This window comes from Peromyscus maniculatus, chromosome 4 (assembly GCF_049852395.1).
Source record: "Peromyscus maniculatus bairdii isolate BWxNUB_F1_BW_parent chromosome 4, HU_Pman_BW_mat_3.1, whole genome shotgun sequence".
In the NCBI taxonomy this organism is placed as follows: Eukaryota; Metazoa; Chordata; class Mammalia; order Rodentia; family Cricetidae; genus Peromyscus; species Peromyscus maniculatus.
Window position 1 is genome coordinate 148758907 of NC_134855.1, and position 25765 is coordinate 148784671.

General features: G+C 49.5%; 1 protein-coding gene across 1 annotated transcript; it reads right to left on the minus strand.

The window, feature by feature from the left end:
* Positions 1–829: 829 nt before the first annotated feature.
* On the minus strand, positions 830–20869 carry LOC143266683 (zinc finger protein 64-like). Its single transcript, XM_016007455.3, has 5 exons — positions 20525–20869; positions 13819–13956; positions 12420–12482; positions 7101–7352; positions 830–2038 (listed from the first exon to the last, which is right to left on the minus strand). Exons 1-5 carry the CDS (start codon positions 20628–20630, stop codon positions 1326–1328), a joined length of 1272 nt encoding a protein of 423 aa, XP_015862941.3. The 5' UTR covers positions 20631–20869; the 3' UTR covers positions 830–1325.
* Between the last annotated feature and the right edge of the window lie 4896 nt (positions 20870–25765).

The following is a 25765-nucleotide window of genomic DNA, read 5'->3' on the forward strand; positions in this document are numbered from 1 at the left end:
GGCTAAGTACGGGCTCTGCCACTGAGCGGCCCCTGCCCCTCACTGCTGAGATTCCTGACAGAGGCTCTGCCACTGAGCCACACCCCCAGGCCACCTCTTGGTGTTTCCTGATTGTTCTTCTTTCAGTCTACAGAAATTTCTCATCCCACCCCTTTTCCCAATACTAGATCTGTTTAGCCCAATTCCAAAAGTCTAACCACGTAGCTAATGAGGCCCATTTTTGATTTGTTTCACAAGGGTTCATGTAGTCCAGTTGGTCTTGAACTCTTGATCTGCCTGCCTCCACCTCCCAAGTGCTGGGATTATAGAAGCCCAACCCCACCATGCCCAGATCACATAAACACTTATATTAAACAAAGGCCGCGCTTGAAGAAAACCGGCTGGGGCAGAAAACACCAAGTGTTCTGGATGACTGACAGGTCGATCCAGACTCTGAGCTTCGTTAATGGACCTGAGGGAGGACCGAGTTAGGTTTTCACTCGTGCAAACACAGGGTACTCTGTAAGACGTGAAAGACACCAGTCTCGGGCTGCTCCACTCATCCCAGAACCCCATCCAGGACTCACTGGGCCCCAGACTTTGCTTTTTTCATTTGCATTTCGAATTCTGTGACATGGGGGGGGGGCAGGCTGTTGGGGCTAGCTTGATCTTGGGCGCCACCATCGGTTCAAGCTGCATTTTGCTGCACTTGGGCGGGGGGCAGGGAGTATGGACTAAGTCACTGGGAAACCCCAGGAGCCTTTGCCATCAATAACGGACTAGGTGGGGGGGTAGGGAGCAGAAACCTACCACAGCCTGTCTACGGACAACTGCGAAGACCTCACATCCCTCTATAGAGAAGTTCACTTTTTTATTGCAAAAAACAAAAACAAAACAGAAACAGAGAAAAGACACCACACAAATGTATAAGGCGAACACTAACAGCCACTACCCCGGTTAAGAAAGAACTTCACCACATACCAGAGCACCGATGCCTTTCCCCCCCACAGCTCAGTTCAGGGCAGTGCTCTGGGTTTACCAGCTTAATAACTCCACCAGAGACGGGGCAGTTTTCAAATCACAACCCACACGAGGCAACTCTCCCCAAGGGGGCCCCCACCTTTGAATGACCCAGATCACAGCGCAGTCCGTCAGAGAACGCTTACAGGGAGGCCGCGGCAATCGTCCCTGTGGACTCACTTTGGCGCCTAGACCCCCGGGGTCAGCTGCTCCGCTGCTGAACGCCCGGGGAGGCCGGGGCTGCCAGCTCCAGAAGAGAAGGCAAGGTCGGCCGCACGGCACCATGTCCGCTTTGTTCAGATTCCTGAGAGACCACTCACGCTGCTCTAGAGGTCACGGCTGGGCTCCAGGGGGCTCTCCAGCTGCCCCACGGAGACCAAGGGGCTGAGCTGGCCCGAGGCAAGGCTTTCGGAGGGGAAAGTGACCAGGTTTGAGTTCTTATTCTCAGCCCAGTCGCTGTGCTGCTTCCGATGACACCTCAGAGAGTCGTCCCTGACGAAGGAGGCGCCACACTTGTCGCACTGGAAGGCCTTCTGGGCGACGATCTTGGCCGCGTGGTGGGGGCTGCTGTCCCCGGGCCCCCCATCCTTGCCCGGCGGGGCCCTGTTCTCTGTCTTGGCCCCTTCCCGGTGCACCTTGTCGATGTGCTTGGCCAGGCTGCTGGGCCGCTTTGTGTCAAAGCTGCAGAAGTCACACTTGAAGGGCCGGTCCTTGCAGTGGACCCTGCGGTGCACGCGCAGGGCAGCCGGGCTGGAGCAGGAGTAGCTGCACTCGGGACACTTCTCGGGGTGGTCGGCCTGATGCAGTCGACTGTGCTCCAGCAGGTCGGCCCGGTCGCGGCCCTGGAAGGCACAGTGCAGACACTTGAAGGTGTGCTTGATGCGGATGTGCGACTTGAGGTTCGCCTTCATGGTGCAGCGCACGTCACAGAACTCGCACTTGAAAGGCTTCTCCCCCGAGTGCACGATCATGTGCCGCTTCAAGTCTGAGCTGATTTTGAACTTGGCGCTACAGAGCCAGCACTGGAAGGGGGTGTCCCCTAGCAATGGAAGGTGTGATCACATTAGAGTGGGCAGGCAACAGAATTCCCACCTAGACACGCATCACATGCTTGGCCAGGAGACAGCTAGCTGGGTCTTTTGAACTGTGGCTTGCAACTTCCCGATAGTGACACTGATCATGTATAATAACTCAGTACTGTTAGTCTATTTTATAGAGGAGGCGACTGGTGCTCACAGAGCTGGAGTGGGGGCAGTACTATGCCCCCAACGAGTCCACACTCGATTACACTTGGGTTCTAGAAATGCAATATAAGTTGCACATGGGTTCTCCAAATAATACTTACAGACACAGGGCTGGCAAGATGGCTCAGTGGTAAGAGCACCAGTTGGTCTTGCAGAGGACCCATGCTCAGTTCCCAGCACCCAGATGGCAACTCACAACCTCCTGTAACTCCAGTTGCAGAGAGTCTGTCACCCTCTTCTGGCCTCCACGAGTACTTCACACATGCGGTGCATAGACACACATGCAGGCAAAATACCCATACACATAGAATAAAAATAAATCCTTTTTTTTTTTTTTTTTTTTTTTTTTTGCTTTGTTTTTGAGACAGGGTTTCTCTGTGTAATAGCCTTGGCTGTCCTATAATTTGCTTTGCAGGCCAGACAAGCCTTGAACTCACAGAGATCCACCTGCCTCTGCCTCCTGAGTGCTGGGACTAAAGGTGTGTGCCACCACTGCCCAGCTAAAAAGAAATGATCCTTAAACACAGTAACCACAAAAGTTTACAGGGATTCTTGTGCTCATGTTTGATGTGCAACTGTTATTCAGCATGTTTCAAATTTTCTAACTACATGCTGAGTCTTTTTGTTTTTGTTTTTTGAGACAGGGTCTCACTATGTAGCCTGACTGTCCTCGAACTCACTATGTAGACCAGGGTGGCCCTGAACTCAGAGAGATCCACCTGCCTCTGCCTCTTAGGTACTGGGCTTAAAGGCGTGCCTCACTATGCCTGGCTCAGAATGGAACTTACTATAAAGCTAACACACAAAGGTGGCACCAGGCACTGGGGACAGATCATGGAAAAGCCACAGCTTTCCAACGTGATTAAGGTGAGTCTTTGAAGGCTTGCAGAGGGTTTTGGTAATTTTGGAGCTGGTGAGAAGTCCCTAAGTCATCCTTGTCATCCTACCCAAAAGCTGCGTGCCCATGGCAACGACCTGCTTTCCCAGCATTGCCTTCTAAGGAGAACAGCAGCCCACACCAGAATGAGTCTCCTTTGAACATTCCTTCTCTTCACAACAAACTCTTAATTGTCAGGCTATTTATTTATTTATTTATTTATTTATTTATTTATTTTGAGACAGGGTTTCTCTGTGTAGCTTTGCGCCTTTCCTGGAACTCACTTTGTGGACCAGGCTGGCCTCGAACTCACAGAGATCCGCCTGCCTCTGCCCCCCAAGTGCTGGGATTAAAGGCGTGCACCACCGTCGCCCGGCATCAGGCTCTTTATTTTATTTTATATTATTTTTTGTTTTTTTGAGACAGGGTTTCTCTGTGTAGCTTTGCGCCTTTCCTGGAACTCACTCTGTAGACCAGGCTGGCCTCACACAGAGATCCATCTGCCTCTGCTTCCTGATGGCTGAGATTAAAGGTGTGTGCCACCATGCATGGCACATTTTCATTCTTACCAGGCATGGTGGCTCATGCCTGTAATCCCAGCACTCAGAGGAGGCTGAGGCTAAAGGATCACTGTGAGTTTGAGGTCAACTTAGGCTACAAAGTGAGCTCTTATCTCAGAAATACAAAATAATGCTAAAAAACAGGCCTAGGGCTGGAGAGATGGATCAGAGGGTGAAATGCTTGGAGGATCTGAGTTTGGATCCCCAGCACCACGTTAAAGCTAGATGTGAGTACGTCTACGATTCTAGTGCTGGAGAAGACACAAGGCTTGGGACAGCAGAGTGCTAGCTTCAGTGAGAAATACTGTCATAATAATAATAATAATAATAATAATAATAATAATAATAATAATAATAATATAATGATGATGATGATGATGATGATAGTAAAGGTGGTGAGCAATAGAGGAAGATACCAGCATTTACCTCTGGCCTCTTTCTGTCCCTTGTATAAATACACACACTCATACACATACATATAACCTCCCCCACACGCATATGCACACACATGTTTTAAGACATAAAATTTCCATTCCATCTCTGAATTGCCACTGTTTGGTAGTTCTGATATTTCCACTTTAGAATTAAAGCACAAATTATTTGTCAGGACCAAATACGTGCTCCTGGGGGAGCCAAACACTGCACCAGGATTGCAACCACCTCCTTGAGTGGCCACTGTGCATGGCGTCACTACTGTCAAGTGAGATGATTCTTCTTCTTGTATGCTCACCTCCAGGGAGTGGTTTAGCTTGCTTCTTCAGCTGGACTATAAATGGAAATCTCTCTCCCGCCCACCTGTTCCCAAATACCTGGCAGCTGCTTCCCAAATAACCGACTCAGAGGCTTGTTTATTTATTTATATTACTTATAAATGCTCAGCTGATAGCTCAGGCTTGTTACTAGCCAACTCTTACACTTAAATTAACCCATATTTCTATTTACACTTTCCCAAGTGGCTCACGGCTTGTTACTTCATTTTCTATATGTCCTGCTTGCCCAGTGGCTGGCTGGCATATCCCCCAACTCTCTTCACCCCACTCTCCTTCTTCCCATCATTCCCAGTTTGGCTTTCCCACCTAACCTCCTGCCCAGCTACCAGCCTGTCAGCTTTTTGTTAACCAATGAGAGTAATGTATATTCAGAGTAGAAACGGATTGCTCCACAGCACTGGACTCTATTTCTTGAGGAAAAAGTGATCTCACAAAATTTTGAAGCCATCTAGTCTCTTAGGTTTCCTCTCACGTGCAATTCTGAATGAGCTTCATAATTCCCAGTATACTTTGTGTTTTTCTTACTCTGCTGTCTAAGGTCACCCTGACCTTTTTCTCTGTTGCAGTACCAGTTAGTTATACTCAGACAGTCATAAATAAAATGTTTTGTGGTAGAGTTTCCCACCTGTTTTGCCTTTGTATCTTCTAGTAACTTCTATCATGGCGGCTGAGAGAAAAGTCTTGAATACACTCCTAGTCCACTCTTGCAGGTTGGATAGTTTTGCTGGGTATAGAACTCTTTGTTCAAAGTTGTTCCTTTGGGATTGTGAGACTGCTCAGCAGTCAAGAGCACTTTCTGTTCTCAGAGGACCGAGGTTTGGTTCCCAGCACTCACATGGCAGCTCACAACTGTCTGTAACTCCAGTTTTGGGAAATCCAGTGCCCTCTTCTGGACTCCACAGGCACTTACACGTGGTGTATATACATAAGTACAGGCAAAATACCCATACACATATAAAATGAAAATAAGTAAATCCAAACAAAAAAGTCACTCCCAAGTCTATCTAAAACTTTTTCTATGGGGGCTGGAGAGATGGCTCAGAGATTAAGAGCACTGACTGCTCTTCCAGAGGTCCTGAGTTCAATTCCCAGCAACCACATGATGACTTACAACCATCTGTAATGAGATCTGGTGCCCTCTTCTGGTCTGCAGTCATACATGCTGTATACATAATAAATAAATAAATGTTAAAAAAACAACTTTTTCTAGCTGAGTCTGAGGAAGGGATTTCTCATTTCTTTTATACTGATTATAAAAAAAAACCTTATCAGCTTTTTCCTGCTCTTGGTTTTTTAAAATTGCAAGATTCTTTCTTTCCTTTTTTTTTTTATTTTTTATTTTTGGAAGACAGGGTTTCTCTGTGTAGCCCTGGCTGACCTGGAACTCGTTCTGTAGACCGGACTGGCCTCGAACTCACAGAGATCCACTTGACTTGGCCTCCTTAGTGCTGGATTAAAGGTGTGTGCCACTACTGCCCAGGCACACTCAGCTTTATCTACCTATCTATCTATCTATCTATCTATCTATCTATCTATCTATCATCTATCTATTTATTTATTTATTTAAAGATTTATTATATATGTAGTATTCTGTCTGCATGTATGCCTGCATACCAGAAGAGGGCACCAGATCTCATTATAGATGGTTGTGAGCCACCATGTGGTTGCTGGGAATTGAACTTGGGACCTCTGGAGCTCTGAGCCATCTCTCCAGCCCTGAACTCAGTATTTTTTTTTTTTTTTAAAGTTTTACTTACTTATTTATTGTGTATACAGTGTTCTGCCTGCATGTATGCCTGCAGGTCAGAAGAGGGCACCGGATCTCATTATGGATGGTTGTGAGCCACCATGTGGTTGCTGGGAATTGAACTCAGGACCTCTGGAAGAACAGCCCGTGCTCTTAACCGCTAAGCCATCTCTCCAGCCCCAAACTCAGTTTTATTTTTTTTTTTTTTGGTTTTTCGAGACAGGGTTTCTCTGTGTAGCTTTGCGCCTTTCCTGGAGCTCACTTGGTAGCCCAGGCTGGCCTCGAACTCACAGAGATCCGCCTGGCTCTGCCTCCCGAGTGCTGGGATTAAAGGCGTGCGCCACCACCGCCCGGCCCAAACTCAGTTTTAAATGCTAACACATTTCTATTGTCTTGCTATCTCACTGTGAATGCCTCAACCTTCCACTCACATGGGGGTGTGTGGGGGTGTGCACTATAGTGGGCTGGTTTTATCCAGCTCACATTAGTCTTATGGAGTTCTACCAAGAAGGAAAGGGAAACCTTCCAGAACAAGACATGTGTGTGGTTTGCAACAGCATTCAACCGACTCTGCTACATTCCTGGACGAAGCCAGGCAGGCAGAGAGTAAACCTAAACACTAACAGCATCCAGTTGGCCGGTCATTTTTATTTGAGATGCATCCTTTGACACGTGGCTGTTGCAACGTGTCCCCACCTGTATTCTATGTAGTTATAAAGCAGCCCTCACACTGCTGTACTGAAAACTATTGTTTGGGCAACGAAGACCTGAATAGGCTGCACGGGGTGAGTTTCCAAATCCCTGTGTTTCCATCAGCCACTCATCTCCGTTGCTTGTGTCTCAAGGAAGCACAGGCATGGGAATAGAGAAGGTAAAGCACGCGGATCTGGGGCAGGGGCTTACCTGTGTGTGAGCGCAGGTGCACGGTGAGCTGGCTGGAGTTGCGGCTGGCGTAGGGGCAGATCTGGCACTTGTACGGCCGCTCGTCCGAGTGGATGCGCAGGTGCTTCTTGAGGCTGCTGCTGTCTACAGCCGCGTAGTCGCACAGGTGGCACTTGTGTGGCTTCACGCTCGTGTGGCAGCGCATGTGCATGGTCAGGTTGTCCTTCCGGCTGAAGCACTTGTCACAGAACTCACACTTGTGAGGCTTGTCACCTTCAAACACATAAGCAGTTAAGGTTAGAGTTTCGCGTTTTCCCGTTGCCATGATAAAATAGGTGGACGGAGCACCTTAAAGGAGAAAGGGTTTATTTTGGCTCACAGTTCAAGGATACAGTCCACCAGATGGATAAGTATCGTACACCGCATCCACAATCAGGAAGCAGGAATGAATGCCCGTGCCTGCTCAGCCTCCTTGCTCTAGTAAACAGTCCAAGATCCCAGTCAGGAAACGGTGCCACCCAGTCTTTATACCTCGATTAATTCCATCAAGGAAATGCCCCGAGGCACGCCCAGAGGCCTGTCTCCTAGGTAATTCTAGACTCCTTGTCAGGTTGACAATTACACTAACTGTCACAGGGGGAAGACACAGATTTGATCAAGATGACAGTGTAGACAGATGGCCTGCCTCCCCTCTGTCCAGTGACCACACACAAAGGAGGAAACCAGAAGTCACCGAGAGGAACAAGAAAGTGAGCCAAACATCCCTGCGAATCCTAAGACACAGGTTAAGCAAAGTTCCGAGGCCAAATCCTGGTAGGGACACAAAGTTCACACACGAGTTCAAGGTGAGAAGTGACAGGTGTAGGGAGGGGTCTTGGGCAGACTTCCGGCCCCTGGGTGATAAAGCACTTACAGAAGGACCAGGCTGACTTTACCAGCTTCATCTCTGCTCCTGGGCCTCATGTAGCCTAGGCTGTCCTTGAACTCACTATGTAGCTGAAGGTGACAGACCTTGAACTCCTGACCCTCCTGCTTCTACCTTCCTGAGTACTAGGGGCCATTATGCTCACCCCATACCCTCTTTCTTCCTTTTTTTTTTTTGACAGGGTCTGTGTATCCCTGGCTGTCATGGAACTCTTTATGTAGTTCAAGGCTGGTCTTGAACTCACAGAGATCCACCTTCCTCTACTTCCCAAGTGCTGGGATTAAAGGCATCCATCACAATATCTAGCCTTTATACCCCTTTTGGATTGGAGTTACTCCCCTTTGAACTTTTTTATGCGTGTGTGTGTGTGTGTGTGTGTGTGTGTGTGTGTGTGTGTGTGTGAGAGAGAGAGAGAGAGAGAGAGAGAGAGAGAGAGAGAGAGAGAGAGAGAGAGAGAGAGAGAACCCTCATGAGGCAGTGCCAGTGTCGGGGTGAGAGGTCAACCTTTGGAAGTCAGTTCCCCCTTCTACTATGGGTTCCATGGATCGAATACGTTGGCAGGCTTAATCAGCAAGTGTCTTTATCCAGTGAGCCGTATCGATGGCCCTTTTTGGTAATAATAAAAAGGTATGCTATCAAGAAAAATCAGGCAGGATGTGCACTCCTGTGATCCTAGCATGTGGGAGGTGGAGACCAGAATTAAGAGTTCAAGGTTATCCTCCCCCGCACAGTGAGCTGGAGGCTAGCCTGGGATACATGAAACCTCTCAAAACCAAGAAAGTACTCCACCAAGAGGGGACCTCTTCAGGTGATGCTGGTGTATCCACACAGGCTGGGCTGTGACAATATGTACCTTTTGTTGGGGATGTCCAGAGCAGGAGAGGGTGTGGGAAGTGGGGATTGGGAACGTATGGGAGTGGCTTTCGGTCCAATTTCTGTGCACACCCAAAGCCGCTCTAAAAAATAATATGTATTAGAAGAAAAGGATAGGAAAGCATCTCCCACTATCAGGGCTGGGCGTGTAGCCCAGGGCTGGGTGCTTGCCTAGCGTGCACAAGACCCTGAGCTCCGGGAGGTAAGCGTAACCAACAGAGAACGGAAAGCCGCCTCGCCATTTCCAACCACACACGAGGCCCGAATGTCATTACACGTGTGTGTCAACACCGAGCAACACAACACATTGTACACAGAAACAGCTATCCAGTCTGCTCACTGGTCCTCTAAGACAGAGGGAGTTGCCAAGACGTGGGCCATGCTTCCCATCAGGTTCTGCCTTGGGAGGTAGTTTCTGCTCATTAAGATGTCAGATTAATACGATCGGTCTGCTGCTATTGTAAAATGAGTATTTTAATGTTTCAGCTTTCATTTCTTATGCAGGAGCCACAAGAGGACATAAGTTTGTTGGAGACTGTGATGGTCTATGAATGTCTCTCAGTTCAGGGCATCTGAACACTTAGCCCCTGGTTGTTGGTGCTGTGGGGGAGGGTTAGGTGAAGCAGCCTTGCCGGAGAAGCGCACCACAGGAAGCTGGCTGGCCTTGAGAGGGAAGCTCCAGCGTCACCTGAAGTTTGCTCTCCCTGCTTCAGGCACTTGGCTGGGGACTGCCAGCTTCCTGTTGCGGCCACCATACCTGCTGTTTGCTGTCATGCTTCCTGCCACGACGCAGCAGTCTTCACCCTCTGAAATTCCAAGCCCAAATGAACTCTTCTACAAGTTGCCTTGGTCGTGGAGTTTTATCACAGCCACAGAAAAGTAACCAGCACAGAGGCCTTCAGCTTCCAAGCACAAAAGGGTCCTCAACAGGGCTTTCTCAACTGCTTGGCAATCTAGTGTTGGCCACCATTGGCCGGGTCCCTCTGTTCTACTAGTGACAAGTGATGGTGGTTCTGGGCCATTCCCTGAGGGAGGGATTCTGTGAGATCTCCAGGACCTCCTAGTTTTTTCATTTTTAAAAATGACATTTATCTCCCCCCTCCCGTGTGTGTGTGTGTGTGTGTGTGTGTGTGTGTGTGTGTGTACACATGTACACGTGTGGAGGTTGGAGGACAATTTGTGGGAGTCAGTTCCCTCCTTCCACCATGCCGCCAGCTTTACTTAACTCTCCTACTTCAGTCTCCCGAGTGCTGGGCTATGGGAGTCCACCACCATGCTCTGTCCCGGCTCACTTTGTCAGTTAAGAGATTGGAAGAGACAAACCAGATGCTGTGAACTCCAGGAAGCAGCCCCTGTCTCTATACCTCAAGGATCAGCTCTTGCACAGCTTCCTTATCCCCAGCATGCCTCTATCAAGCGGGTAAACACCACCAGTCCCCTCCTCTTGGTCACCTCCGCTTCGAGCACCTGGGCCAATCCATTTCGGGTTTAGGGTTCTTCTGTCCACTAGATGGCAGCAGTAACCCCCCCTCCCCCCAGCTCCTGATGCGTGCCTCAGCGGGATGGTCAGGATACTTGGGGACCCTGAATTGGCCTCTGTGTTGGTAAAGCCTTCTGACCCCAGCCCTGGGATGCCTGGCTGCATGTTCCAGGGACACCTCATCTGCTGCGGTGAGGCACGATCTTCCTCACTAAAGCGGAAGAAGCCGACCCTTCCCTCACCCTCCGGCGGTCTATAACCCCCAGTCCGTGGGCCGCAGCAGCTAGCAGAGGTCCAGAAGGCTCTGCGATCTCAATGCTGCAGCTCCAAGGCAGACCCGGGCAGTGGCGGCCATCCCCACAGCCACGCCTTGCTCCTCTGGATGCTAGGCAACACCACTGAATCTCCACTCTTTTCACGGGATCCGAGGCTGCTCCGGGGCCACCCGCAGAGGGAGGTAGCGCTGTAAGCATCCCCAGCCTCAATCTTATTTCCTACTGTAGAGAGTCACAGATTGAGACCTTGGTCCCAGAGATGGCCATAAACTGTGCTCAAAAAGGAAACAATCGGATTATATTTAATGTAGGAAGTACAGTTTACAGAAAGCCTTAGAAAAACCCCAAACTATTAAACACACAGGCTTTTTTCTTCAAGGGAAGAAAAAGACACCTGGTCAGCCGGAAGGCTGGGGCGGATGTTGTCTAAAAACTCAGGGATCTTTTGCTATTCTATGGGGCCAGCCTTCACCTGAACCGCCCCCCCCCCCCCAAGGCTGAGTGAGCACTGTTTGGGCCCCTAATCCTGAGCTTTGTCTCCCAGTGAATAGAACCCATCCCTATGAAAGAGGCCCCATCCTCCAGCAACAGAATCCATCCTTATGTTTATTCCGTTCCTCCCTGGCTGATCCCTGAGCACTGTTGATCAGTTGGTAGAGCCCATTCTTACGGTGAAACCCATAAGAATGCTTGGTCATAGAGGTGTACTTTGCAAGGGGGTTTCAGTTTAAATGTATAAGGAAATTAAACCGCTTGGTCAGGCTCTAGAAGTTTTTGATCTGGTGCCTGCTCACCTCATATGAATCCACCTGTGCCATTTGCAGGGGCACTAACAAGGTAAGCCACTCAAATTGCTTCTGTCAGCAGCAAATGAACCAGTACTCTGGCCCAGAAAGGCACTCAAGAGGACGGACACATGGACACACACACACATACATATTTTTCCTTAGAGACAGAGTTTCTCTGTGTAGCTTTGGTGCCTGTCCTGGATGGATCTCGTTCTGTAGACCAGGCTGGCCTCAAACTCACAGAGATCCGTCTGGCTCTGCCTCCTGAGTACTGGGATTAAAGGTGTGTGCCACCACTGCCTGGCGAGGGTATATACTTTTTTTTTTTCTTTTTCCGGAGCTGAGGACCAAACCCAGGGCTAGGCAAGCGGTCTACCACTGAGCTAAATCCCCAACCCGTGGTATATACTTTAAAGAGGCAGATAATAGCTGTTTGGGACTTTGGGGCACCACTCTGTGCCCCCAGTTCTCAGGTCCACTTCTGTAAAACCACATCAGTCACAGAGGCCAGCTAGACACAGGGTATGGCAGTGGCTGGGAGCCCTTGGGTTGAAGCCCAGAGTCTGTTGACGAGAGAGGTGTGTCCAGTGCATGCGCAGAGCACAGCTATGAATTCGGACCAACAGAGCATCCCGAGATGTTTTTCCCTGTGATTTGAGCATGTGGTTCTGGAGTGTGGACTTTATAGACAATACTCCGCCACTATATCAAAAGGTTGGACGTGCCAGTAAGTCAGACCCAGATGTTCCTTGGTTTAAGCAACCCGTGTCTACCTTCTGTACTTGGCGACCAGAGTAGTCCTGAAGCAACAGCTCGCTGCTCTGAGCTCTGTCAAGGCCGTCCCCACATCCCTTCCTTCCTGGTCCAAGCCCACCTCCTAAGCTAGATGCCACCAGCCAGAGACCCACCGCCTGGTGCACTCCTGGGTACCCGACACTTAACTCAATCCACTTCCTTGTATTTTTTTCTCGACTGCTAGGTGGGTGAGTGCGTACGTACCTGTGTGGATTCTTAGATGGCGGTCCAAATCTTTCATGCCATGAACAGTTTTGAAACGACAACCTAGGAGAGAAAGAAGCAACACTTATTGGAATTGCAGGCCACTCCCCCAGCTACATGACGGCACATGCGCGGCTTGATCACATAACCTATGCGCATGCGTGGCGAAGCTATGTAAGCCCATATGCGCATGTGTGGGGAATCCATAAACAGTGGGTCTCAAGACTCCTCCCCCTTCGTCCTTTTTCTCCTATGATCATTTCCATAGGCCTAAGCACATCTTTCCCTAGTGAACTCTTACAGTGGGCTTTGTTGTACCCCATGGCTTTTCTTGCATGGTCAACAGTGCCGCACCGCATAATGACAGTTAACAAAACTGGCTCTTAAAATGCCCAGTTTCCCGAACCCCCACGGTCCGACTGATGACAGCCCACCTATGCCACCATTTCCTGCTCTCAGTCAACCAATGACAACACCTGCCCAACACTTTGTCACAAAACTTTTTGTTAGCTGGCTCTGCTCGGCCTTAATCTAAGGCGAGTGTCCTGCACAAGGCTTAAAGACCGGGGCTAGGACAGTTGGTGGCCGAGGGTATTCTCATGAGTGCATTCTCGTTTCCTTGTGTCTGGCAGTGCAGGGAATGGGACCTCTGGCATCCTAGGCAAGCATTGTGCCACTGAGACACATCTCAGCACTCATGATTTTCTTCTTTCTCCCCTCCTTCTTTTTTAAAATATTTTTACAGTATCTGGCTGGACTAAACTCACTACACACAGCAGGTTGTCTTAAAGCTTTCAGTAATCCTCCTGCCTCTGCCTCCTAAGTGCTGAGATGATTCCCATACCTATTCCTCCTGCATTTTAAAATTTTTTATTTATTTTTATGTTATGTACAATGATAATTTCTTTTTCCCTTCTTCTTCTTCTTCTTCTTCTTCTTCTTCTTCTTCTTCTTCTTCTTCTTCTTCTTCTTCTTCTTCTTCTTCTTCTTCTTCTTCTTCTTCTTCTTCTTCTTCTTCCATGCATGAATGTATGTCTGTGTGAGAATGCTGGGTCCCCTGGAACAGACAGTTGTGAGCTGCCATGTGGGTGGTAGGAACTGAACCCAGGACCTCTGGGAGAGTGGTCAGTACTCTAAGCCATCTCTCCAGCCCTGTCCTGCATTTTTGATTTGATGATGTTTCAACTCAAAATGGATTTATCGAGACACGATTCCATCCTCAGTTCAGGAGCAGCTATGAACTCAAGTTACAGTCTCTGGAGAGCTGGGACGCAGCAGCCGTGGGACCCACAGGACCCTCGAATGTGAGTGACCTTGGATTTGAACAAGGTGTGGAGACGCCCTGCATCAGGGCTAGGCAGGGGAGGGGCTCCGACGACGGCCAGGTTTGATCCTTTACCTGGATAGCAGCAGTTAAAGGTCCTTTCTCCCAGGGTGGCCGATTGTTCCTTTGCTTCTGAGGGTAGGGTGACAGCAGGGGCCTGCTGGGTGTCACTGTCTTCAGCAGAGAGGACAGATGGTTTTGGAACTTGGTTATCTAGTGCAGAGACAAAAATGGAGACAGGAAGTTGATTTGATTTCTCAGCGACAGTTCTCATAGTGAGTCTGAGAGGAAGGGAGCTTTGGGCTGCTTTGTTTCTTTCTTTCTTTCTTTCTTTTTTTTTTTTTTAAATCAGTTTCCCGCCGGGCAGTGGTGGCGCACACCTTTAATCCCAGCACTCGGGAGGCAGAGCCAGGCGTATCTCTGTGAGTTCGAGGCCAGCCTGGACTACCAAGTGAGTCCCAGGAAAGGCGCAAAGCTACACAGAGAAATCCTGTCTCGGAAAAAAAAAAAAATCAGTTTCCCAAAAACTGCCTCAGAATACGGAAACCAGGGCTGGAGAAATGTTTCTGTGATTTTGCAGAGGACTGGAGTTGTGCTCCCAGCACCTAGGTCTGACTGCTTACAATTGCTTTTCCAGTTTGAAGGGATCCTACAAACTCTCTGACCGCTGCAGACACCGGCATACCCATGCTCATACACAGACACATAACTACACACATACATACAAAAATAAAATGAATCTGTAAAACCCGGAGCTGGGCTGGGACTCAGTTGGTGGGAGGGTATGCCTAGGGGAAGCCGTGGGGTCAGTCCCCACCACTGCATAAACTGGGACTGGTGGTGCAGGTCTGTGATCCCGGCACTTGGGAAGTAGAGGCAGAAGGATTAGAAATTCAAGATCAGGCTGGGTGGTGGTGGTGGCGGTGGCGGCGGCGGCGGCGGCGGCGGCGGCGGCGGCGGCGGCGGCGGCGCACGCCTTAATCCCAGCACTAGGGAGGCAGAGACAGGCAGATCTCTGTGAGTTCGAGACCAACTTGGTCTACAGAGCAAGTTCCAGGACTACCCAGAGAAACCTGTCTTGAAAAAAGTTCAGGGCTGGAAACATGGCTCAGGGGTTAGGAGCACTGGCTGCTCTTCCAGAGGACCTGGGTTCAATTCCCAGCACCCACATGACAGCTCACAACTGTCTGTAACTCCATTTCCAGGGGATCTGACACCTTTACACCAATGCACATAAAATAAAGTTAAATAAGTTATTAAAAAAAAAAGTTCAGGAGTGTCCTTGGTTACTACATAAGAAGAAACAAAAGAAGGCGATATGACAATACCTCCAGAGAAATAATCGGCCAGCAGGGGATATCACAGATATCACCGAGATCTAATGTCTGGTTTGTGTGGAGACAGGCTCACACTATGTCATCTTAGCCCCAAACATTGTAACACAAGACTGGCCTTGAACTTATAGTGATCCCCCTGCCTCTGATTCCCCAGTACTATGATCCCAGCCATGGTCTACCAGTTATCAAAAACACAGCTTTGTTTTTTTCTTTTCAATATTTAGCTTGAATGTATGCATGTGTACTGTATGCATGCAGTGCTGACAGAGGCCAAAAGAGGATGGGGGCGGTCCCCTGGGGGTCCCCTGGACCTGGACTTAAAACATTTATAAGCTACCAGGTGGGTATTTGGGACAAGTGCTCTTAACAACTGAGTCATTTTTCTAGCTGCTAAAGATGTAGGGTTTTTGTTTTTGTTTTTGTAATAAATAGTAAACATGAATTATAAGAAAAGTGGGGGTGGGGAGCCCAAGAATTCCTATTAGATACAACAGAACATAGGAGGCACCAAGCTGCTTTATTACTACTATTATTAATATTATTTGATATTTATTTTGTATATGTGCATGTATAGGGTTCATGCATGCATACATACATCAAAAGATAACTTGTGGGAGTCAGATCTCTCTTCCACCATGTGGATTCTGGGAATTGAACTTGGATCATCACACTTGGCAGCCCATGCTTTTATGCACAGAGCCATCTCGAGGGCCCATGCAGCAGGGTTTTTTTTTTTTTTTTTTTTTTTTTTTGTTGTTGTTGTTGTTGTTTTCAAGACAGGTTTCTTTGTGTAGCCTTGGCTGTCCTGGAATTTGCTCTGTAGACCAGGCTGGCCTCGAACTCACAGAGATCTGCCCCATGCAGCAGCTCTGCAATGCTTGAGCTCATTTTATTGCTGAGCTGATTTGCTTCAGTTCATCCAAGGGTCACAGGCCACACTTGAGGCATTGCACTCGCCAGGATAACGCATTTCAACAAATTGCTTGAAAAGAAGGGAGGTGGAGAGAGAAACCAGAGACCTCACAAGCTGAGGACCTGACACATGGGGACCTTATCTGGCCCCTGATTCAAACATGCCACAAAAGCCACCTGAAATGGTGTTGACAGATGGGTTTTAGATTAGAGGCAGGTGCATGGATGAAAATGAGGAAGAAATTTAAAACATTCTTGCTCTGTAGGGATGAACGCTGACATTCTTGCAAGCAGAATGGTACCTTATTTTGGTTCAAACACAGCTAAAGGGAGAGGACAAACATGGTTGGCCAGAGCAGGAACCTGCAGGACCTGAGCAGTGGGTCTGCTTGTGTGTTTGGTGTGTAGATCTCTCCAACACAGCGCTGTGTGGGGAACCAATATGGTAGTGTGTGTGTGTCTATGTGTGTGTGAAGGTGTGCCCACACATGCAAGGCAGTGGTTCAGTTACTTTCCATCTTAGTTTTTTGAGACAGGGTCTCCAGCTGAACTGGACCTCACCAATTTAGATAGACTGACTGGCCAGTGAGCCCCAGGAATCCACTCCCCTGTTCCCACCTCCCTAGCACTAAGATTACAAATGCACACCACTGTTGGGCTTTTACATTGGTGTTGGATGCTGGGGCTAGCCTGGGAAAATAGTGAGATCCTGCCTCAAAAGACTACATGGGGGCTAGAGAGATGCTCAGTGGTTGAGAGCTCTTGAGGAGGACCTGGGCCTGATTCCTAGCTCCCACGTGGTGGCTGACAAATGCCTGTGACTCCAGTATCAGAGAATTGATGTCCTCTTCTGACCTCTGAGAGCACCAGCCACGAATGTGGTACACAGACATTGCAGGAATACATTCATACACACAAAATAAAATAAACAAATCTTAAAAGGAAAAAGAGAACCTATGGAGGCTGGAGAGATAGCTTAGTCATGCAAGCTGAGGACCCGAGTTCAAGCCCCAGCATCAGGCAGTTCACAACAGCCTGTAACTCTAGTTCCAGGGGATCTGATACCTCTGGCCCCACTGGGCACCTGCACCCACATGCACATACCCACATACATAATTAAAAATAATAAAGTAGGGTCTGGAGAGGGGGCTCAGTGGTTAAGGGCGTAGGTTGTTCTTCCAGAGAACACGGGTTTGACTGTCAGCATCCCTATAACATTTGTAATTCCAGTCCGAGGGGTCCAACCTGACATCTTCTTTGTTTTATTTGGGCACTGTAAGCACATGATGCACAGATATATTCTCAGGGGAAACACCCATACATATAAACTAAAATGAATAAAACCTTAAAAAAAAATAATAAAGTAAATCTTGTGCATGGACGAACACACGGTTATAATCCCAGCTTTGGGGAGGCGGAGACAGATCCCTAAAACCTATCCTAAAACACAAGTTGGCTGGTGTCTTGAGGAAGGACACCAAAGCTGGCCTCTGGTCTCTACACATACACACAAGAATTCATGTTTGGAGGGTCCAGGCAGTCAGTCCTCTTGTACTGAGGACTGCCTGGGTTCCTGTGTCAGATGCAAGTCAGCAGATGGAGACCTTGTCACAAGCATCCGGGTGGATACTCAGGGGATAAAAGATTAAACAATACCTTTTCCATTTTAATAAGTTTCTGCAAATTGGGGAGGGGAGGAGGGAGGGAGGGAAGGAGGGAGGGAGAGAGAGAGAAAGAGAGAGAGAGAGAGAGAGAGAGAGAGAGAGAGAGAGAGAAAGAGGTGACAGGCAGTGGTTCTCAGCTGTGAGCATGCAGCTGGGCCCACCTCTAGAATTCTCCGGGGGGTGGGGGAGGTGGGAGGATGTGCTATGGCAGAGTTGCTGATATTTTCCCATTTCTAACAAGTTCCCAGCTGCTGCTGCTGGTGGTGGTCTGGGGATGACTCCCTGATAATCTGTGCTTGATGAGAAATGAAGAATGTGGTTCAGAAGTGCTAAAGGTCAAAGGGCTGGAAGTTTCTAGATTATTCCAGCCAACACTTACCCATCTGCTGGCCCTGGGAAGGTGAGCGGTAAATGGTAAATCTTAGCTACTCAACAATTCCCACATTAAAAAAGAAAACCACGAAGTTTGGGAGAAAATTTTAACTTCACAGTAGCCGCGTCTGAAAACTGAAATCCAAATGAGGTGTTAGACAATAAACAGGTAGCCAGCTAGTGAGTTACAAATTCTGGTTGTCTCTTTAGCTGTGTGGCCCTGGAGTCAGTTGCTCCACCTCTCTGTTTCTCAACTCCTACGTCTGTAAAAAGGAAATTGTGGCTTCTGTCTTAAGTTCACTGCTACATATAAAAGAACTCCATGCACAAGTAGGCACACTTCAAATGTAAACTTAAAAAAAACAGACAAAAAGCTGGGGGTTGAGAGGCCATGCCACTCTAGAATTGTGGGTCACCTTGGCAGACTAGGTTGGTGCCCTACGAAGCCTCTGGTGTCCCCCGATGTTTAGCTGCCCCTTTTTATTTCACTGATATAACAGGCATTTACCAGTTTTAAAAATGCTATTATTTAAGTAATTATGATGATGATGATGATGATGATGATGATGATATGAGTTTCTTTGTGTAGCCCTGGCTATCCTTGAACCCAGAGGTCTTCCTGCTTCTGCCTCCTGAGTGCTGGGATTAAAGGCCTGTGCCATCACCCAGACAGGGTCTCACTAAACAACCCTGGCTGGCCTGGAATCCCCTATATAGACCAGGCTAGCCTCAAACTTACAGCCTTCTGCCTGCCTCTGCTGAGATGTTTTGGCATTGTACGGCCTCTGGGCAATTAACAGTGGTTGGCCTTGAGGGAATAGAAAGGTCTTTCCCTGGGTGACACTCACCTATGAACCACGGTGGGGAAGTGGGGACCTCGGGTTCCCCAGAGCGAGCTGTTTGCAGGGACCGGCAGTAGCTCAGCGCACTACATGGGACTTTGCATTCCTGCCCCGGGGCATTCTCTTCCCTATGGTGTTCAGCTTCCCCCTTCCTCCGCCCACCCCCAGCAGGGAGGGTCCGCTAACTTAACCAGCCTGTGCCAGCTGGCCTTCACGGTGGCTGGCTTATGGTGCCCCTTATTAGGTTTTAGAATATAAACTACTTGAAAGAGTCCTCGGCAACCCCCGCCCCCACCTGCGCGCGCCTCCTGGGCCAATTCGCCAATTCATCTGGCGAATCTTCCCAGAGGTTGAGGGGGGATGTGGAAACGGAGGTTGAGATCAGAAATGCACAGAGTACCCCCCCCCCACACACACACACCCCGGGAAGCCGCAGATGGAGAAGGGAATAAAGTCCATTTAAAGTTCCTGGTCTCCCCCCCCCTCCCCAGCTTCAGAAAGAAGAGACAGGAGGAATCTACAAAGCGCCCTAGGAGTGCCGAGCCCCAACCTCCCTGGGGGCACGTGCCCGAGGGTGACTGAGGAATTCATAGACTTATAAAGGCTCCCCTTTCCTCGGCTCGTTGGGAGTAGGGATCCTCTAGCGGGGGTGGGGAGCGCGACCTAAGGTACTCAGAAGGGAGTTGTCACTTCAAGGCTCCCAACTGGTCCACCCGGCAGAGGAGGGGGGAGGGGGAGCGAGAGCCTCCTGGTTTCCACGGTGCTGCCCCCTTCCCCATGGCTCCACGCACTTCCCAGGGGTATCCCGACCTCCACCAGGCTCCAGCCTCTCAGCTGCCCTGACAACACTGTTCACCCAGTCATTCACCCCCTCACACATCCTTCAGGTCCTTGGAAGATTCCCTCTCCGGGAGGTGGATAACGAACGCACTTGAAACCCATCCCACCCTGGTCCTAAAGCCTCCAGGGTTCTGTCTTTGGGTGGAGAAGAGCTGGTATCTTGTCCTTGGCTCCAGCTTCGTCCCTCCTGGCTCTAAGCATCCCTCCGGCCAGTGTGGGAGGCGAACCCGCGGTTCTCAGCGCTTTCCCGGAGAGGAGCGGCGGACCCGTGGAGGGTGTAATCGTAATCGACACGCGCGCCTAATTCACAAAGACCCGCTGACGCGCCCAGGTCTGGGTCTCCGGACTAGAGCTGGAAGCTTTGCACACCATCACACGCACCCCCCATCTGACACCTGCGGGGGTCCGGCGACAGAGACTTCAGACAACTGTCTCCAAGTCCCAGGACTGGAGCTGGAAGCTTCGCGCACCATTCCACTTACTCCCCTCATCTGACATCTACAGGGGTGCAGGGACAGGGACATTGAAGCAGCTGTCCTCAGGTCCTTGAGCTGAAGCTGGAAGCTTTTTGCAGCCTTCCACTCACCCCAATCTCCCCCTGCCTAGATATGATACTCATGGGGAGGTCCAGGGACTGGGGTTGTTGGAGGACATCAGAGCAGCCGTCCCCTCGTCCAGGACTGGGGCTGGAAGCTTTGAGCACTATTCCACGCGCCCCTTCCTCCGTCCAGACCCGACCCCACACAGTTCCCGGGATGAGGAGAGAAACTGGGGACATCGGAGCCACTGTCTCAGGCGTCCGGGGGCTACTCACCCCGCTCCCCGGCTATGCGCGGGGCCGCTCTGTCCGGCTCGTTGCACTCGGGCTGCGGCTCCAGCGAGCGCAGATGCTGGGGCTTGGCTTGCTTGCGCCGCGACATGGCGCGAAGATGAGGCTCCCCGGCGTGTCCCCAACAGTGGCCTCCTGAACAGCGCGCGTTTCCAGACTTCGGAGGCACACCCCCACACAGGCCGGATCGCGCATGTCCCGGCCCCGCCGCCCGTCAGCCCGGTAGGACGATTTATCAAGTGTCCTGACAGTCGCTTGGCCGGCAGCCAGGACCTCAGGGGTCCCGGGAACCCCGCTCCCACGCAAGAGCTCCAGCTCCACCCCGGCCCCGCCACACCAGAATCTGCATTTTAACAAGCTCCCCAGGTGATGCGCGCGCACGCTCAGGTCGGAGAAACCCTGTCTGCATTTTAACGAGATCCCAGGTGATTCGTTGGCTCATTAAAATTGCAGAAGCGCCAGCCCTCTTCCGACTTTAATGTGCTCCCCGAGTCGCTGGGGAGCTCGTTAAAATGCAGATTCTGACTCGGTGAGTCTGGGGTGGGGCCCGCACGTCTGTGTTTCTAACGAGCTCCCACGTGAGGCCGTGGCCGCTGCCACGCGGGCTGGAGAGCTTTTACAGTCCCTCTTAATTGGTCCAGCCTGGGACCGCGATCCCAGAATATTTCTCACAAAACCTCGCAGGGATTTTCTCTTGCACAGGCAAGGTGGAGAAGAACCTGGGCTCACGGCGCGTCCTCTCACCTGCGCATCCGAATATACAGTTTAAGGAGAACAGAGTGTCTCTGGTCTGCAGGATGCACTCTTTCCTGCGGCCAGTTAAAAAAAGAAAAAAGGAAAAAAAAAAGTAGATGGGGCTGGCCACATGGCTCAGCCGGCAAAACCACTTGCCACCAAATCTGATGACTTGAGTTGAATCCTTTGTCCCACATGATAGGAGAGAACTCATCCCTGTAAGATGTCCCCTCCACAAATGGGACAACACACACACACACACACACACACACACACACACACACACACACACACACACACACACAAATGCAACAACAAATTAAAAAGTAGATTTTGAAAGTCCTGCATTCAGGAGGCGAGGCCTGTAACTTGTACTATTTTATCCTGCCCTCGGTTCCTGTCCCGGGACTCAGGATCTAGGACCACACAGGAGAGGCATTTGGGGCCAGCCAGGGCGCAGGCCCCACCCACTGTGTGACTGAGGCACGGTCCCGTCCCGGGGGTTTTGGCTAATTGACTTTTCGTGCTCAGACTAGCTGGGACCTTGTGGAGACCCGAGGGGGACCCCTCCTTCCACCTGAACGACGTCCAACAAGGATCGGGAAAGCCACCTACGTGCCCTCAAGGTGTTTACTTTCTTCAGATTGGGAAGTTACTTAAAACAGGGCTGTGCCCCAAGCCTGCCCAAACCTGAGAATCACGTGGTGGCCACCTCTCAGAAAGACCCAGCGGTACTCAGCGGCAAACTCTGGCGGTGGGGACCTGAGACTCGGTATTTTTAAATCAAGGCAGATGTGACAAGTTAAAGAAGGTGGCTTTGTAGGCTCTGAGGGCTTAGCAGCCAGGCGGACCCACGGCCACGGGTTCGTGCGCCAGGATATTTGACACTGGCAGGGCTGGCTTTCTTAAGCTTCCTTTTGGATTCCAGTTGTCAATCTACTTAGGCATGTGTAAGTAATGCTGGGTGAAGTCACTTAAGGTTAAACTCCAAGACATAATTTAATGAAAGTTTTCTTTGGTATATGTGTGCAGCTGTACCTATGCAGAACGATTTAAATTTTTTTAAAAGATTTTATTTTTAAATTCTGTGTATGTGTGTGCCCCGTGGGTGTGTGCATTTGAGTATACATGTCTCCAGGGGTCGGAGGCATTGGTTTCCCTGGAGCTGGAGTTACAGGGAGTCCTGAGCTGGGACTGAACTCTGGTCGTCTGGAAGAACAGGACATGCTGAGCCATCTCTTTGATCTCATCCACACTCTTTACATCTTTTTTTTTTTTTTTTTTTAAACAGGTCAGGTGTAATGGCATGTGTCTTTATTTAATCCCAGTACTTGGGAGGAAGAGGCAGGTGGATCTCTGTGCGTTCAAGGACAACCTGTCTACATAGTGAGTTCTAGGCTAGCTAGGGCTATATAATGAGATCCTGTCTCAATTTCCCCCCCCACATTTATTTATTTATTCATTCATTTACGTGTGTGTGTGTGTGTGTGTGTGTATGTGTGTGTGTGTGTGTGTGTGTGTGTGTGTGTGTGTGTGTGTGTGCAGGCTAGAGGAAAACCTGAGAGTCGTTTCTCTCCTACCATGTGGGTCCTGTGAACCCAGTTCAGGTTGTCAGGGCAGTGTCTCGTCTCCCTTACCTGCTGAACCATCTCCCAGCCCATAAGCAGACAGACTTGAAAACACACACATGCTTTGGTTTAGTGTCTCCCAGGACTGTCTCAGGACCAGAAATCCTGAGAACAGAAATCCCCTCAGGAAACCTGGAAAAAGGGTACCTTAAGGGTGACATTCAGAGACACTTGATACTATGTTATACTTACTTGGGCGATGGGACAAGCCTATTTCCTGCCCAGCCAGCTCACAGGACCCAGAGATCCCCTTTTCATTCTTACCGCATAGTATCTGCTAAGATCTCTCTGCTTTCTTTTTTTCTGGTTTTTCGAGACAGGATTATTTCTCTATGTATCCCTGGCTGTCCTAGAACTCACTCTGTAGACCAGGCTGGCTTCAAATTCAGAGATCGGCCTGCCTCTGCCTCCTGAATGCTGGGATTAACAGCGTGTGTCGTCATGCCTGGCCGGATCTCTTGAAATGCTGTCACTGTTTATAATCATGGCGTGAGGACACCATCATCTACTCACTTGCTCTCCTGGGCAGCGGCACTTCTGCCAGGCCTGCCTGTGCTAGTGTGGACTGGGCTGCCAGCGTGCAAGCTCTTCCCCAGAGTGTCCTGGTTTCTCTCGAGTGAAGGCAAGCACCAAACTAGAATGCCAGCAGAGAGGATGAGAAAAGGATCACACCAATCTCCCCCATCCCAACAAGGCAGAGGAGACAGACCATGGCCTGACATCGTCTCCCACACACACTGCTACCAAGTGTCTTAATTCTGTTAACTGTATTGATGAAAATGGTCACTCATAACATCACAATTTTCTCTGCATATTTGATTCTAAGAAAGAATAAAATGGAAATTATATTTTCCACCAATATTAGGGCAAGAACTTCTTAGTATTTATTTGTTTATTGAGACAAATCTCACCATGTAGCCCTGGCTGGCCTGGAACTCACAACTTATACCAGGCTCACTTTGATTGCACTCACTGAGATCTGTCTGCTCCTGCCTCCTGAGTGCCAAGATTAAAGTTCCCCTTCATTCCCAGGGGCCAGGTCACTTAGGCATGTATAGGTAATGCTGGGTGTACCACCAGAACTGGAGAGACGGCTCAGCAGTTAAGAGCATGGGCCGCTTTTCCAGAGGACCTGGGTTTGATGCCCAGCACCCACTGATGGCTCCCAACTACCTGTGACTCCACTTCCAGAGGATCCGATGACATCTTCTGGCTTCCTTGGGTACCAGGAATGTGGCACACAGACATGTGCAGGTGACACACCCATACAAATTAAACAAAAATAATAAATAAAAAATTTAAAGGCATGTGTCACCATATCCAGTATTTGGTTTGATTTTGAAAGGATGTTATACTATTTTGCAAGCTATTTAAAGTTCTAGCCAGTCTGTCTGTCTGTCTGCCTTTCTCTTCTCTCTGCTTTCCTTTCTTTCTTTCTTTCTTTCTTTCTTTCTTTCTTTCTTTCTTTCTTTCTTTCTTTCTTTCTTTCTTTCTTTCTTTCTTTCTTTCCTTCCTTCCTTCCTTCCTTCCTTCCTTCCTTCCTTCCTTCCTTCCTTCCTTCCTTCTCTCTCTCTCTCTCTCTCTCTCTCTCTTTCTTTCTTTCTTTTTTTTGTTTGTTTTTTCGAGACAGAGTTTCTCTGTGAAACAGTCCTGGCTGTCCTGGATCTCACTCTGTAGCCCAGGCTGGCCTTGAACTCACAGAGATCCACCTGGCTCTGCCTCCCAGTGCTGGGATTAAAGGTGTGCGCTACCACCCACCACCACCACCACCACCACCACCACCACCACCACCACCACCGGGCTCTGCTCTCCTTTCTTATCCTGTCTTTCTGACAGGGTCTCTTATGTAGCTCAGGCTATCTTGGAATATGCAACCAACCTCTTACCTCAGTGTTCAGTGCTGGGGTTTCAAGCTTGCTTGACATCTGGTCAAAGTTCTAGTCCTACGTTTATTACTATATTTTATTACTGAGTTTATTACCTTTTTTTTTTTTTTCCAAGACAGGGTTTCTCTGAGTAGCTCTGGTGGTCCTGGAACTCACTCTATAGACCAGACTCACCTCGAACTCACAGAGATCTGCCTGCCTCTGCCTCCTGAGTGCTGGGATTAAAGGCTTGGGTCACCACTGCTGGGCAATTACTAAGTTTTAATGACTTGATTTCAAGGATCATTACGAAAAGTTGTGGAAAACAAACCCCAGGGCCTGTGCTCAGGAGCCATGGTTTTTACCTTTTGCCCAGTTTTCACATCAACTTTTTTTTTTTGGTGGTTGTTTAAATCTAGCTGATAACTTTTGAGTGTGTATGTATGTGTGTGCGGTTGTCTGCACATGTGTGTCCAGGTGTACATGTGTTCAGAGGTCAGAGGAGGACATCAGGTGTCCAGCTGTCACTGAACCGGAAGCTAGGCCAGCAGGCAGCAAGCCTCAGCAGTCCATCCCTGTATCCTCTCCGCTCCCTGATGCTGGAGTTGCAGGTTTGCCCATGGACCATGCTCATTCTTATTTGGGTGCTTGGATCTGAACTCAGGGCCTTCTGCTGTGCGGCAAGCACGCTTCCCCAGTGAGCCATCTCCCCAGCCCGCAGCTGATACATCTTGATCCTTCCTGATAAGCAGGGGCTTTTGCAAATTCAACCGAAGAGGAAGTTACTTCTGACCCCTGAAGGTTTTGAGATGGCACCTAAGTAGACTGGGGCACTCTGCTACTGAGTCCCAACACGCAGGGGGGGTCCATACAAGTGACACAGCAACATCTCCTGAGGGGGGTAGGGGTGGGGGCCTGTGGCTGGCCAAGGCTGCATTTTCTCACTCCTAACAGCTGCTGGAGTTACTTCCTCATTCCATTCCGGACAGACCCATCAT

Coding starts and splice junctions, on each gene's coding strand:
- LOC143266683 (XM_016007455.3), bottom strand. CDS start 20,630: ATGTCGCGGCGCAAGCAAGCCAAGCCCCAGCATCTGCGCTCGCTGGAG. Junction 13,957..20,524: donor GCGCATAGCCGGGGAGCGGG/GTGAGTAGCCCC, acceptor TCTCTGCACTAG/ATAACCAAGTTCCAAAACCA. Junction 7,353..12,419: donor CCATCTAAGAATCCACACAG/GTACGTACGCAC, acceptor ATGTGTTTGAAG/GTGACAAGCCTCACAAGTGT.